Genomic DNA, 16069 nt, shown 5'->3' on the forward strand with positions numbered 1-16069 from the left:
AGGTGAAAGCAGCAACTCGGAGGCAAAATGGCAGCTGGGTGGAGTGTAGGGTTTGTTCAAGAAAAGGGGGTGGAGAAGGAATTAGATAGAGTTGGATAGGGTGTGGAAGGCAGGGGATGGGAGCAGACTGAGCAAGAGGTGGAGAAGCTTGCAGAATCAGCAGCAAAGGGTGATATTAAGAGTCTTGAAGTTGGGGCTTAAACAACACCTCTTCAGTTGCTCATCATTAGGAAAAAGGGCTTAATCTAGTTTTATGCAGGACAACATTTATTATATAAATTTTTTTTTCTGAATTCCCTCTGATTTGCCATTACATTTCTGGCAAAGGGGTGTCCTTAATTGACTTCAACATTCCAGGTATGTCAACTCCAGAGCTACACCCACAGGACAATTACCTTCATGACCTGAAATGATGTCTTTGTATAGGCAACCCCAGACAAGACTGACTCCCTTACCATGTCCCACCATCACATTATGCTGCAACCTCTTGTCTAAATTGCTCTTGGCTGTCATCCCTGGGTCTCTGTCAGCATTTCTACTTTGCCAGTTTCCATCCCACTCAGCATGTATGTTTCAGAATATTTAATTCCTGATGTATTAATTGGCACATTTCAAAACAGTGGGTAATTTAGGACCCTAAGGGTGTTTCTACAAAACAAAAACACCCTGTGGCCATGAGTGTTAGTGCCCAAGTCAACTGGTTCATGGGGCTAAAAATAGTGTAGACATTCTCACTTGGGCTGGAGCCCGGGCTCTGAGACCCACACCCCAAACCAGGTTTCAGGATCTGGGCCCCAGCCCAAACATCTACACTGTTATTTTTAGTCCCAGAGTGCAAACCCCATGTCCCCAAGTAAGCTGACCAGGCCCTAGTCTTTTTCTTTTTTTTGCAGTATAGATGTACCCTAAGTCTCATTGAAAATCCCTGGCACTTAGGCTCTTAGGTCACTTACAGGACTTTTGAAAACTTTATCCAGAATCTCATTTGGACCCTGATTCAGCAGTCAATCGCTATTTGGCAAAGCACTTAAGCACATGCTAAATTTTAACCATGTCTAAAGTTAAGCATGTGCTTAACTGCATTGCTGAATAGGGATGGATTTAAGAATGGGCTTAAATAGTTTACTGAACTAGGGCCTTTGTTATTTTGTATCTATGTCTCTAATCTCTTTAAATCCCTTTCCTGTTTATCCGCCCTACCTGGATTTTGTTATGATTCCTGATTTCGTATAAAAGCTTTTTCAGTGTGCTGTTTACTCTCTTTATGATCATTGAAGAAAATGTAAATAAGACCGTCCTGACAAGACCAGTGCTATCCCTGCAGTATCACATGAGGAACCTCCTTCCAACTCTATATATCACACTTTATAATTACGTTTTTTAGATTCTCTTTGCCAGTTTTCACCCCATGTGACAGTCATCTCTAAATCTTCTTCCACTTCCTCTTTGCTCTCCCTCACAAGCACCACATCATCCACACAAAGCATGCACCATTGTGCCACTCTCTGAATGCTTTCTGTAAAGGCATCAAGCACTAACATTAGCAAAAAAGGGGCTCAGTGCCAAGCCTTAATTTACTTACTAGAAACTGTTCAGTTTCTCCCCATCATGGCCTCCTGACTTTGGTAACATACACATCCTGCATGAGTCTGATATAGACTTCAGGTATCTGTTTTCATTCTCCTACATTACCAGATGACTTTTCTCAGAATGTGGTCATAAGCCTTCTTAAGAACAATGAATACTATATGCAGGGTTTTCCTCTATATTTTTCCACATGCAATCTTAACGCAAATCTATAGTTGATTTACGTGGCGCGAATCCAAATGGATTGTCAGGGACCGTTATTTCTCTTCGTAGTCTCTTATCTACAACTTTCTTCTAGATCTTCATTGTGTGGATCACGCATTTAGTGCTCTGGTAGTTACCGCAGACTTGCATGTCTCCTTTTCTCCTAAATATTGGTGCTAATGTGCTCTTTCTCCAGACATCTTCTCAGTCCCTCATGAAATTAAACAGTTGTGTCAATATGTTTGTGCTTACTTGCCCTAGGCACTTCCATATTTTTGCTGGTATCCCATTGGGGCCGAGAGCTTTCTTATTTTTCATGTTGCTTCTGCAACTACTACTTCTATGATTGGTTATAATGGATTTTCTTCAAAGTAATTTCTCCGCCATTCTTTAATCTTCTTCTCATTGATTAATGTATTTTCACTTTCATTTTTAATCATTTAAACCAATTTCTTTAGCTCTCTTATTGCAGATCTTTGCCAGTTTAGGTATTTCTTTCTCACCCTGCTTCATTTCAAGATGGACATGTAAGCCTTCCAGGGCTTTAGCATTAGTAGTTGCTGCCTCTTTATTCACGATCTTTTTGGCTTTTTTTATATTCCTGAAAATCCTGCTGTTAGAGCGTTGCTTACCAAAATTTAAAACAGTTTTTTTTTCCTTCATGGCCTCTCAAACTTTACCACCTGGTCTCACTGGGGGAAAAGGCTCTTGCTTTTTTTTTCCACCAAGTAGGTTCTTTGCACATTCTAGAATTTTGCTTGAATATGATTGCACTATTGATTTTTATTTTCTCTCAATCCTTCTAAAGAGATCTTCTCCAGCACTTTCATTTTAAACTCCTCACTAACTTTGTTAAGCTTCCACCACTTGATCTGGACAATTTTCTTCTCATATATGCTATATATTGACATTCAACAACCAGCATTCTATGTTGTGATGCAACGCTTTCCCCTGGGATGACTTTACAGTTTCTGAAGTTCTTCAGCTCAGCTTGGGTTAGCAGGAAGTAATCTATCAGCACCCTCATCCTGCCACTCTTATAGGTAACCAAATGTTCTTCCTTGTTAGTGAACAATGTATTAATGATGACCAAGTCATATGTCTGGGCATACTGTAATATAGTTTCCCCTTCCTTGCTCCTATGTCTACAGAGGCTATGGTACCTTTTAAAGCACTTGCCATCTTCCCATGTGATTGTTAAGGTCAGCTTCAATGATGACTCTTTTGTTACCACTTTCTGTACAACAGTGTCCATTTCCCCCCAGAAATCCTTTTTTCTTTGTTCATCACTGTGACGGGTTCAATCACAGAAACCCCCTTGGGACTGTCACCTGATGTGCTGAGACTACCTCTGAGCCAGTTTCGGCCTTCAGAACCCTGCATTGTTGACTCAGATGTGCTAATCTGCTGCAACACAGACGCAGGATGTGACCCACACCCCCAAAACTGCAGACTTAACTGAAAACGGCTTAGCAAGTGCTCCTGTCTCTAGCACCCAGACACCCAGCTCCCAATGGGATCCAAACCCCCAAAAATCCATTTTACTCTGTATAAAGCTTATACAGGGTAAACTCATAAACTGTCTGCCCTCTATAACACTGATAGAGGGATATGCACAGCTGTTTGCTCCCCCAAGTATTAATTACTTACTCTGGGTTCAACAATAAACAAAAGTGATTTTATTAAGTATAAAAAGTAGGATTTAAGGGGTTCCAATTAATAACAGACAGAACAAAGTAAGTTACCAAGCAAAATAAAACAAAACACACAAATCTACGCCTAATACAGTAGGAAACTGAATACAGGTGAATCTCACCCTCAGAGATGTCCCAATAAGCTTCTTTCACAGACTAGACTCCTTCCTAGTCTGGGTCCAGCAATCACTCACAGCCCCGTAGTTACTGTCCTATGTTCCAGTTTCTTTCAGGCACCGCTTGGGGGAGGAGAGGCAATCTCTTGAGACAGCAGAAGACAAAATGGAGGGGTTTCCAGGGCCTTTTATATTCTCTCCCTTGTGGGTGGAAACCCCTTTGTTCTCCTGGGAAAAATCACAGCAACAAGATGGAGTTTGTAGCCACCTGGGCAAGTCACATGTCCATGAATGATTCAGCTTTTTGCAGGCCATCGCCATTGTTTACATGTTAGTTTGAACGTTCCCAGGAAAACTTAGATGTGGCTTGGTATCTCCCAAAATCCATTGTCAGTTAAGTGTCTCTTGATTGAGCACTTACTGAGAATAGTCCTTTCTCAAGTAGCTGACCAAAAGCTTCACTGAGACTACTTAGAATCAAACACACTGAGATACAAGTACATAGGCAATACTTATAACTTCAAATACAAAAATGATACACACATACAGACATCACAGTCATAACTATCAAACTACAACCTTTCCAAGACACCCCACTTGACCTCCTCTGTACAAGACCTGGTGCAAGCACAGGACCTTGGTTGCAACAATAATCTATACGTCACAATCACATTCCACTTGGAGTGCATATGTACGTATTACATTTAGGGGACCATTTTCAATAGCTATCTTAACCAAAATTATCCTGTCACTTCACCAGTCATAATCACTACAAATTCCTGCATCACTTTGTCTAAGGGCTTGTTCAGTTCAGATTACAGGGGTGCTGTAACTCCCCCATATGGATGCTGCAGGCGTTAACTAAAACGTTCCTACTTCACATTAATGTAGTCCTGCTTGAATTCACACTGCCGGTTGGACCTGCAAGGCAGCATAAACAATGGGGCCATGCCCTAAAACTATATTAACTACATTTCTCTTATTCGATGTGCCATAGTAGTAGCTTATAGCCTTCTCCAATGCTCTTGTCTTCGTTCCCTTCAATTTGGTCTCTTGAATGGAGGCAATCTGTACTTTTCTTTTCATAAATGTCTGAGTCAGCTCTGTTAATGTCCTCATTTTCCAAGATATCAGTCTGACTTTCTAGACTCTCTTCTTTAACCACATCCATCCAGAATGATGCAATATCTCTCAGATGAGGGTGCTAAGCGCTGCTTCCTGGGAATGCTCTAATAGTTCAAATAAAGTGCTCATATGAAGGACTCATTTCTTTAGACTTCTTTGGCAAGTTAGTTATTTCCCTTAATAGCCTTCTCTACTGGTTGCTCATGCTTCTCTATAACTTTCCCTGTTAAAGACATGCTAAAACAAATAAAAATTCAGCACCTCAGCCTCTTCTGAGTCACCATTAATTTCATCCTCCATGTGTATTACTGAGTCTTCTTTCCCCCAGTACTATTTTCCCCTTGATTTATAAAATGCTTTTTATTCCTCTTTGGTTGCCATTTATTCATTTTGATTTTCTGCAAACCTTACCCTTTTACCTTTTCCCTGCAAGCCTTATTTGATTGGTGTTTTCATTTCAACTACAGGTTTTCTTTTGACCTAAACCTTCAGTAGGCCATCATGAGGCCACTGAGCAACTGTTATTTCTTGTATTTTTATTTCTATCTAGAGCAGTTATGTCTTAATGAAAGTGACGAAGAGATTCCTGGCTATGTCTGAGATCCAACTCACTTGTCTCTACTTGCCATTCAATCTACTGGTGCTATAGCAATTCCATCACCATTCCTCTCTTTCCTGTGTGTCTTTTCATACTAGGGAATTAAGGGAAGAAAGCAGAATCCTGTCCTATCAATAGCAGCCTCCTTCCCTGAAAACGTATATTCACTGTTGAATGCCTCTGGCAGGGCCGGCTCTGGCTCCAGCAAACCAAAGAGGTGCCTGGGGCGGCAAATGTAAAGGAGCGGCAGGACGTCGGGCTCTGGGGTGGCAATCCGCCCTCGGCGGCGGCGGGAATTCGTCAGCCGCTCCATCACAGCACGTTTCGCGCTCGGCCATAATGACGTGACTCTTCTTTGGTCACCGGCGGCAACTTGGCGGCTGCACCATCACTCCGACTCCCCATTCAGTGGGCAGGATTCCGCCTCCCCGTTCGGCAGCAAGTTTTTTTTTTCCCACTTGGGGCGGCAAAAACGCTGGAGCTGGCCCTGGCCTCTGGCCTTTTAAGCCCCTACATGATCAGAAAATTACTCCATAATTTGCATTCATATTGATTATTTCCCACTGTAAATGATATTGTATTTTCTCTCACTTTAGGAATGATATAGAGATTTATTTTTTAACAATGAGATGTATATTTTAACAATGAGAAATCAGTTTCCTTGGTTAAATTATTTTCAAAAAGAAAATCAGAAATCTCCACTGTAAATCTAGAGATAATTCCATCAGCCATAGAGGATAACAGAGATCATTCTATTCAGTTTCCATAAAGACAATGGCCTGATAACAACAAATATTACCAAGTTTACTGGAAAAACTGTCCATTCATAAAGAACATATAAAATTTTGTTAATCAAGAAAAAAAAAAAGAAAGAAAAAGAAAAAGTGATATCTTCTGGAGAGAGCCAAGTTCATTCTCAACTAAATCTCTCTCCCCTAACACTAAAATAGGCATAAATGAGACTTAAGTGTGCTGTGGCTTGCTGGACCTCTGCACAGTAGTTAATTTAATTTCACTCTTGAAGTCTACATTCCACATCTAAAAATAGAACCCTCAAAGTCACTCACAGATACCCCCTTACTGTTAATATTTGTTTTTCTCCCTATTTCCTATAAGCTAAAAACACCTCCCTCGTATAATATGTTAGCATAGCTACTGGACCCTATGCCTGCAGCTCTTTACAAGGCACCTTTCAGCATTCTCAGTGCAGCTTATTTTTTAATGTATCAATCATTTCCCCATAAACTTGTAAAGGAGCTCTGACAAAGAATTCCTTAAACCAAGTAAAAACCCAATTCTTGTAACTACTTCACTGAGCTACTTTGCATTCCTTGATGTATATATTAAAGCACTAATATTTTCTCAAACATTCTCAAGTAACTGCCTTCACAAATTCATTCTAAATGTAAAGTCTCCTTTCCTCCCATAGCCAAATAAGAAAATGCAAATAAACATTGAAAATAGATAAAAAATAACCCTTCAAAACCCATAATGTCCACAGCGTCATATCCTTCAAAATCCTTATTTCCTGTCCCCCTCTCTCAGAGCTCAAGTGTTTCTCAATAACTGTAAACTGAAGTCTCTTCAACACCGGTAGCTCGATTCACAAGAAGACTCTTAGGCATGGTGACACTGAACAACATCAGGTCTAATTTTTAGATGCTTCAAAAATCATTGGGATTCACAAAGCCTAAATTAGGTGCCTAGGTTCTCTATACAAAGAATGGGGAGAGATAGGAGCATAGACAAATCTTCAATCATAGCATGTGCATGGAGTGTTTTCTCCTTGAATTCTACAATCATGAGATGCTTCAGTCAGCTATCTGACTGTCTGACATAGGCCTGGTCTTCAGAGGCAAAACAGATGGGTTTTTTACAAGTGTTAGCTAACTGTAATCCTACTGTAGGCAAGGCAAATTGTAGTTTTAATACATAGCTCCCAGCTAGAGTTTACCTCAACTGGCTAATATATACTAAAACTACAACTTGTCTATTCTAAGATTTTAACACCTGCTAGTTGACATGGTACCTAATGTGTTACAAATGTAATTTTTTTTTTCCTATTGCAGACACGGCCACAAGAGTCCATTACCAATCCAGAGTTTAAGGCACTCAGTGTGCCACATCAAGGTCAGTTAGGAAAAAAAAGAAACAGAGGGAGGAAGGCAGGTCCTAAAGCAACAACTTTGGTGATAAATTTTACTTCCTGTTACAAACATATTGCAAATAATTGAGCTTCTCTTTACTAGAAAATTAATTCATATTAGAAAATGGCCTCAAGGAATCATGTTAAATAAAAGACGATTTAAACATGACTTGGCAGTCAGTATAGATTGGAACAAATAACATTTAACATTGTGTCACCTGGTTGTGGTTACATTTTTGGTTCCCATAAGACTTACCTACTACCAGCTGACAAGATGATAATGTTAAAATTTTAAAAATTACTATAAGAAAAGGCCGTCTACTAATAATTATCTATTATTAACTAATGTCAGAAAATAATGGTTAGGAATCGGTTAGGAATTCACAAGCACTTTTGCAGGGGTCCTTTGGTTTGTTGTGGGTGCACTTTGGTTTGATTGGATCGAGGCCTCACTTTGGTTGATCTGGTGCTATTTGTAACTTCATTATACAAATTGTCATCAATTAAAAAAAATCTGCATTCAAGTAGCGCATAATACTGGAGTCCAACTGCATCTTTCAGACTTAATACTAGAATTTTGTCCTAAATGATCTATCTGTGAAACTTTTACAACCAGAAATAGCTGGATTGCTAAAAGAAAGCTCTTAATAGTAGAGTTTTCTGTACTTTCCTAAAATACAGACATCATTTCATCATTTCTGATTTTTGGCATTTTTATATTTGCCTGTCCTATATCTATTCTCTGTCCTATACCAACTCTACAATTATTTTCTATTGTAACAGTATGCTATGATGAGTTCTCATCATGATCAATTCCTCTGCTAAGTTTAAATTCAAGAGAAAACTTATTCTTGAACAGCATTGAGGATTTCTTTAAAATCCCCTTCTTCCTGTCGCTGTTCTTGTTAGTCCTCCTGGTTATCCTGCAAATCTACTTCTTCTGCTACTGAGATGGAAAAAGAGAAGGGTTTGGTAATAACCTTGAGGCTAATCCTGCAAGGGGGATTTCACTAGAATTCAGTCACTAATGGAATTGTCAAAATGGACCTCTTTTTTTCTGCTCCCAATGTTCCTCTGGCTCTGGCTGAGCATTATTTTCTTTCTTTCTTTATTTGAACACATGTCAAGGCATGTTCTGTTCAGCTCAAAAACAAGACTCCTACTTTTTCCAGCAAACTCTTCTTCAGATATTTCTGCACTGCATTTAGCTTCAAACAGACTATTCTTCTACATTCTCTTTCCAACTCCCCTATGTCCTTCCATTCAAGTAGTATGCAGATTACCTTAATCTTTGCTATAAAGAACTACAGTGCCACACAGACTCATGGGACCTGTAGCCTGTCTGGCAGGTTCACAGGAAGTGTGAATGTAGAAAAGTTGTTTGAAGGAGGTAGACTGTGAGGAAGTGGCCACAGCTCAACATACGTGAGAGAGACTACTGTATTTCCAATAACTGTTAATGTGGTTTAATAAAGGAGTTACTAACCTTCTGTAGGCTGCTGTCTATCTCTACCTGTTTGTACTCATGTTACCATTTCAAAATCAGAGACCACAGTCACAAAAAAGAAGTTACAGATAAGGTAGGTGATGTACAGAGAGACAACAATCTTTCAGAGTTACCCCTCAATAGCTACAGCACTATTAACCACTTGGTTTGGGACAATTTAGGGGTCTACTTATGCAAAAATTCATAGTTGCTAACTCTAGCCCTAAAATCACAATTACCAGCAATAACCAATGTGCTTACGGGGGAAATAAAAATAATGGTTTCAATGTGACTTTCTGAAAAAAAAATCATGGAAAAAAGATACAAGAGGAGGAAAACTTTAAAACTGAATTTTTAAAAAATGGCTCTTTCTGTAGATCTGGCCGAAATCTTTCACCCAAAATATTTATGACATAACTGTTCACTTATGCAGTGGCATGCGATTCCCAGCTGAACTTTCACTGCAGATAATTGATCTATCAGTCATATTACACCATACTTCAAAACTGAATGTAATTTTAATTGTACTGTACAATAGGATACCACAGATGAATTCAGAAGGAGACAGACCAACACTTTGGTTTAGAAGTCTGAACACATGACTGGGAGAACCATGATGACTTTCTGAATTCTAATCCTTATTCTAATTGCTTTTGTGGTCTTAAAGAGTCTCTTAATCTCTCTACCTCAGTTTCCCTCTTTGTGAAATGGAGTCAATAATACTACCTCACAGGGTGTTATGGGTATTCGTTAATTAATTTGTATTGAGCTCTGTTATTAACTTTTTCTACATAGCAAGGTTTTTTTAATCTAGAAATGAACAACAAAATAAACACTGTCATGAATAATGTAAAAGAACGCTGACTAGACCATAGTAGAATGTGGTATTATTACCACATGTTTTCCTAGTCCTTCCTGTTACTGAATTTGAATACAAGAGAAAATATAAGACATTGAAATTCAAAAGCAGCATGTCTGTTTGAGAACATGCTTGTTCCATAACTGAATGTGGTGTAAATGTGACACAATCAAACCTTAATTCTCTTATTAAATGGGACTAGAACTGGATGTATCAAAAATTTACACAGCAGTGGTACTTAGTGTATCTGTAATGCACCAGAAATAAAACCAAATGACAAGAGAATGTTTAGCGAATCTGACAGTCTGTTTCAGAAGCATTAACACAGCGAAGTATGAGGTTATTCTGTACATTCTCCTAGTTTGTTGTGAAACGTGAGATCAAGGGCGAAATGCAATAGTGAGAAGTATAGTTCTTTAGTATGACTGCACTTTTGAAATCATGTTATTGGTTTTATAGAACATTTTTTGCTACATTTCTGTAACTAATGATTAATGAGTTCCAAATTCTGTTATAATGGACAGTCACACAGTCCAAGTCTTCATCGGATTTTATAACCATAAAATTGGCCATATAACAGTTGCCTTACAGGATCTAGCTGTTTTCTCCACCTAATCTTTTTAATACCACAACCATAGATGTGGCAGACCGTGACAGTTCTATCGGTAGCACTCTGCTTAGTTAGGTTGCTGCAGCACAGCGAAGGCTGGAGGCTTAACTGGAGCCAATTAACCTATTTCTAGAGGGGATTACTGAGACTTGGTGGGAACTGTTGGGATACTGAAGTAATTGGCACAGTCACTGGGAGGATTTATCCTTTGGAGGAACAGGGAGCAGGGGAAGCACAGATGGTGAGCTCCGTGGAGGACAGAAGCTGTGTGAAAGCCTCCTCTTGCGGTATACCTGTGCTACGCCCTGTCCTGTTTGGAAACAGAGGACTAAAGGTTCACGTGGTGGGAAAGAAACAAACTGTGTGTTTTTGTGACTGAGGGTATGTTTACACTGCAATAAAAGACCCGCGGCACAGCCACCTCTGCCCCAGGTCAGCAGACTCTGGCTTGTGGGGCTTTTCAATAAATATTACTATTCCTATTAAGTAGCATAAAAAGAAATTCCGAATTAAAAGATAAAATAAAATTTAAATGTTGAATGAGTTACTGAGGCTGCAAAAAAACCCTCATGTATTTTGCTTTGAAAAATATGAATACTTACAAGTAAACATTTTGCAGAATTTCAAAGTATGCCTCTGGCAATGAAAAAAAACGATATATATTTAAGTGGGGGAAAGCAGAAATGCTACGATTTTGCTCTCTGTACGCATACAGTATGTAAATTATTCTGTGTTCACTTAGGCATTTAGAATGAGATTTAAGAAAGTACTGTAAGAAAGTGAAGATACCGTGAAGTACGAAGAATGAAGTCATTTAAAAGTCTATGACTGGATTCTTCTGTAACGTATTCTGGCATAAAATAGGTGTAACTTCACTGAAACCAATTTAATTACAGTAGCGTAAGTGGGAGGATAACCAGGCACAATATGGTTTTGATTTGTATTCATTGCAGCATTTCAGACTAACGCTGGGATTACATTAATATCTGCATTCTGACAACATACTGTAATCAGCAAAGCATTTTAGAGACTAAAAAGAAAAAAGCCAACCTTTAGTGTATTTTAAAAAAATTAGATCAGCCTGCTATTAGCTGAAGAAACTGACTCCTACGGTTAAACAAGCAGTTCCAGTCTTCAGTTGGTTGTGGTATCTCAATATAGAGTTTAAAACTGTGTAGTTCATGAATTCACTGTAATGTGGTAAAAAAAAAATCACTAAACACCAGACATTGGTTAACAAAAGACAGTAGGCCTATATTTTACTCTGATTATGGTAAATGTTCTGAAATGCAGTTCAATAAATATGCAGCTGATTATTTTATGTCAAGTTCTTCAATATCAGATTACTCAGTGTAAAGGAATGTGCGTTTTTATATAAATTGATAAACTTCCTTTATACTAAAGCTAAAACAGTACATCTTTCAAACTGGAATCTGCTTATTTATAAGAGCAAATTCTCCTCCTGAATATTCACCTCCCTCTTAAATTTATGACTGAGCTTTTTTTCTTTAGGTCCGTGAGAAGGAGGAGGAGAGTTAAAAAAGAGAGTATGAAAAGAGGAGAGAGAGAAAACGAGGAGGAAGAGGGGTAGAATAGAAAGAATCTGTATTTCCACATTTTATATATATATGTATATTTGGCTTCCAAACACAACATTTGCAAGTCAAAATCTTTTGTTGTGCTTTTAATAACTAAATTAACTGCAGAAATAAGTGTGCTATAACTTACCTTTGTTTACTCCCATTGCACTTTAGCAAAGCAGCTATTCTCAGTAGCCCAATGGACTCTGTTAAGACGTCATTCTTCCAACAGAACAACATTTTTGTTTACAATGGCATTGCTTATTATGTACATCTGATGGTTTCAGAGTTAGAAGCTCCACTGTGGTACACAGACTGGGCATGCATTATTCCCAGCATTATGTTTCTGAGAGGGCTACCAGGAAGGGAAGAGCTGATAGGGAGCATGCTACCACCCTGTCACACAGCCACCAGTAACCTCCCTGCTAAAAGTCTGCTAGGTTGTGGATACGGAACCAGCAGTGCACTCTGAAAAGGCAGGGTCTGAGCCATGGATCTGCAAGCAATGCTGGCCCTGTGGTCCATATACCGGAATAGCAATGGAGAGTGCCCAGCCTCATGCCTTTTTTTCAGTCTCCCCCACTGCCATGAGCATGGTCCAGTCACAGTCACGCTGCCATTTTCTCTCTCGGCATAGTTCCGCCCTATCTGACTAGGACAGGGCAGGCATAGCAGAGCAAACTGAATTGCTTGGGAAGACAGGCCCATTCAAAGAAAATGTGTTTTAATATAGCCAATTAGAAAGTCATACATCTAGGAACAAGGAATACAGGCCATACCTACACAATGGGGCATGTATCCTGGAAAGCATTTAGGGGACAGAGCACAACTCTAAATAGGATTTAGGGGTCACACTGGACAAGCAGCTGAACATTTGCTCCCAGTGTGACAAAAGGGACTAATGAGATCCTTCAATGTATAAGCAGGGGTGTAGTGAGTAAGAGGAGGGAGGTAATTTAGCTCAATACCACTCTAGTGAAACTCATTCTGGACTACTGCATACAGTTATGGTGTCCACATATTAATAAGGATGTTGAAAAACTGGAGAGGGTGCAGAAAAGAGACAGGAAAATGATTCTAGGGCTGAAGAAAATGCCTTACCGGAGAGAATTAGAGAGCTCAATCTGTTCAGTTTATCAAAAAAAACTGACTTGATTACAGTGTACAAATAACTTAATGGGAAGAAAACACTGGGTACTAAAAGGTTCTTTAATGTAGGGGAGAAAGACATAACAAGAACCAATGACTGGAGGCTGAAGCAAGACAAATTCAAATTCAACACACAATTTAAACACTGATTAAACAATGGCACAAACTACCACAGGAAGGAGTGGGTGCTCCATCTCTTAATGTCTTCAGATGAAGACTGAATGCTTTTCTGGGAGATACGCTTTAGTTAAACACAAGTTGTTGGGCTCAGTTATAGGAGTAATTGGGTGAAATTTAATGACCTATGATATACAGACAAGATGATCTAATGGTCCCTTCTCACCTTAATCTGTAAAACTCTATGAAGACTCCCTAGCACTCCCTTTTTGGATGGCCTTTATAATGCTGTTGCTGAAAAGTAATACCAATGGCTACACAGGTTGTGTGCCAAGGGGTAGGCAGAAAGCTCACAGTTGTCACCATTCTCCAACTTAAGTTTAAAAAAAAATAACCAAGAATCAAATTTAAGCATCTGGACCTTAAGATGGCATCACCAGCATCCAATTCCATGACATTTATGCTTATTCTGAAATAGCATTTTGCATACTACATACTATGGTAATTGGTACCCCAGATATACAAAGATTGTAGAGACAGAAAGACACAGAGAGATAAAGAGAGAGAGTTTTACCACAGGCTCTTCTTGTCAGGAATGGCGCGCATTTGCTGGTCTATGAATTTATCTAGCCATATATTCCCAATAAGAAAAAAAAATGCCTACCTGAAATTTTTATTTGAGCTACTTCTCCATCTCCTCCTTCACTGTGTGCTCGAACTTCAACAACATATTCACCATCTCTGGGGACTGGCAGGTCTATTGAATGTGCGCCAGTTGAATACAATGTGCCCTCATGTTGGCCATCTGGTCTATACAGCACCTTGTAAAGCCATAAACAAGTACAGTTATTGAAATGTCATGTTACAGCTGATACCATAACTACATCCTTCCAGTTTTGATTAACAAGTTTAGGGTGCTAATTTTATGTGTACATTCTTAATTTTAAATCAAAACTAAATAACTTTAGTTTGCTTTGCAGCTTGCTATCATGTAAAGGAGCTTGGAGAGAGCAGATATTTCCTCTTTTATTTCTAACAAATGGCAAAACAATACCATCTCCTTGTCAGATAAATTTTCCATATGGGTTCAAGTTAAGAATGATTGAGAATAATACTTTAAAGCTCAGCAAACAAAACAAAAACATACCATACAACTTACCATATACTAGAGCATAAATGATTTAACAATGTCCTCAGATGGTAGCACAATTATTCTTTTTTATTAATATGTTTCACAGCTGAAAATTATTATAAATGTGAAGTTAGCATGTGACTTATGAGACATATGGAAAAGATATCTGCTCATTTTCAATGATTCACAGGAAGTAACTCAATTCATCAAACAAAAATTTTTGTAGCACTGTAGCTATATTACCGCCAAGTAAACAACAACACTAAATAGGAACCCATTTTTAATGGTTTCAGCATATTGATAGCTATAACTGACCATCTTCCTATAATGTATAGATATGCTTGCACTGTAGTTGCATGTACCATGATGTGCTGTCCCTTTAAGGACAGCTCTAGATATACTGGTTCTGTTAGTGTCTTTGATTTATAAGTACAGGTATTCTGGAGGTTGTAATTCTCAGAGGGAGGATGGGAACAGTAGGCTGGAAGTAATTCATGCTGGGAAAGGGGGAAAAATATAGAAGAGCATAATTTGTTGAATGTATGCTGTGGGAGACATGTCACTGTGGGAGCAATCAGTTCTGTTGTATGTCTAAAGTGGTGATTCTCAGCCTTTTCCATACTTTGATCTATGTTATAACATAAAATTTTAGGCTCCCTCCCATCTTAGCATAAAAGAGAAGGGTGTCCATGACCCTCCTCCAAAACGATTGGGGGACAGGGGAGTTGTGACCTCTAGACTGTGAACCCGTGGTCTAAACTAAGGATGCAAGCACATTAGAGGCAAAGTAGCTAGCAATATTGACAATAAGATATACTGCGTGCAGGATATGAAAGATAGAAACTATTTTTATAGATCATACTTTGTATCCTTGAACAGCAGATTCATTTGACATTGGCGTGACATGATCCCAGGTGATGATGTATCTTGAACCAGACCTGACTGTACTGATAATTCTTGGACGTTGGCTTGGAGCTGAAAAATAAACATAAAATGTTGTGTGCAGAAACAATGACACTTCACAAACGTTCATTTACATTTGAATGATCCTTCTAAAAAGAAAGATTATGGCTGGCCTTTCTGTGAATGTGGGACAGTCTCTCTCCTGGAATGCAGTTCTATGGCTCCAGCTATGCATTTTTGCATGGCTTGTGCAATGGGCTCCCTGTGGGTTTGGCATTTGTGTTTGCCAGAACGGATGGGGCCAATTTCTATCCCTTTGTGTGGAACTGGGCTTGTGTTTCCTTGCAGTCATCTATGTCCAGAACCTCCCAGGATTTAGCTTAATTATACTTATTCACTGAATTTAAAGCTTTAAACAATTATATAAAAGCATTTCTATCGCACTTATCTGTGTGGTAATCAGAGTGCCTTCCTGCACAAAGTGTAATTATAGTTAGAATAGTAGCCATGTAAAATGGAATCTTCTTATCCAAACATATGCTCCCTGCAGGTCTGACTCAGATAGTATACTGCTTACCTTATTGACAAAGCACATGTTACTCTCATACATTTTTTAGGCCATCCAAGCACGTTTTTAAATAAAGAAACACAGCCCTTAATTAAATATCACTCATAACTTCATTATTATTTAATTATGTTACAGAAAGGATTTCAAAAGTGATTAGTGATTCTGGGTGCCCAAACTGAGTCACCTTGAAGAGGC

General features: G+C 38.8%; 1 protein-coding gene across 3 annotated transcripts in view; it reads right to left on the bottom strand.

Moving 5' to 3' along the window:
• CNTN1 (contactin 1) overlaps positions 1 to 16069 on the bottom strand; it is a 432541-nt gene that overhangs the window by 37347 nt on the left and 379125 nt on the right. For all 3 annotated transcript variants that reach the window (XM_073328045.1, XM_073328044.1, XM_073328043.1), the window contains 2 exons: positions 15266 to 15378; positions 13936 to 14092 (listed from right to left, as the gene is read on the bottom strand). In XM_073328045.1, coding sequence (XP_073184146.1) covers positions 13936 to 14092; positions 15266 to 15378 — 270 coding nt within the window. The remainder of the gene's footprint in view (positions 1 to 13935; positions 14093 to 15265; positions 15379 to 16069) is intronic.

Source organism: Lepidochelys kempii, chromosome 1 (genome assembly GCF_965140265.1).
Source record: "Lepidochelys kempii isolate rLepKem1 chromosome 1, rLepKem1.hap2, whole genome shotgun sequence".
Classification (NCBI taxonomy): Eukaryota; Metazoa; Chordata; order Testudines; family Cheloniidae; genus Lepidochelys; species Lepidochelys kempii.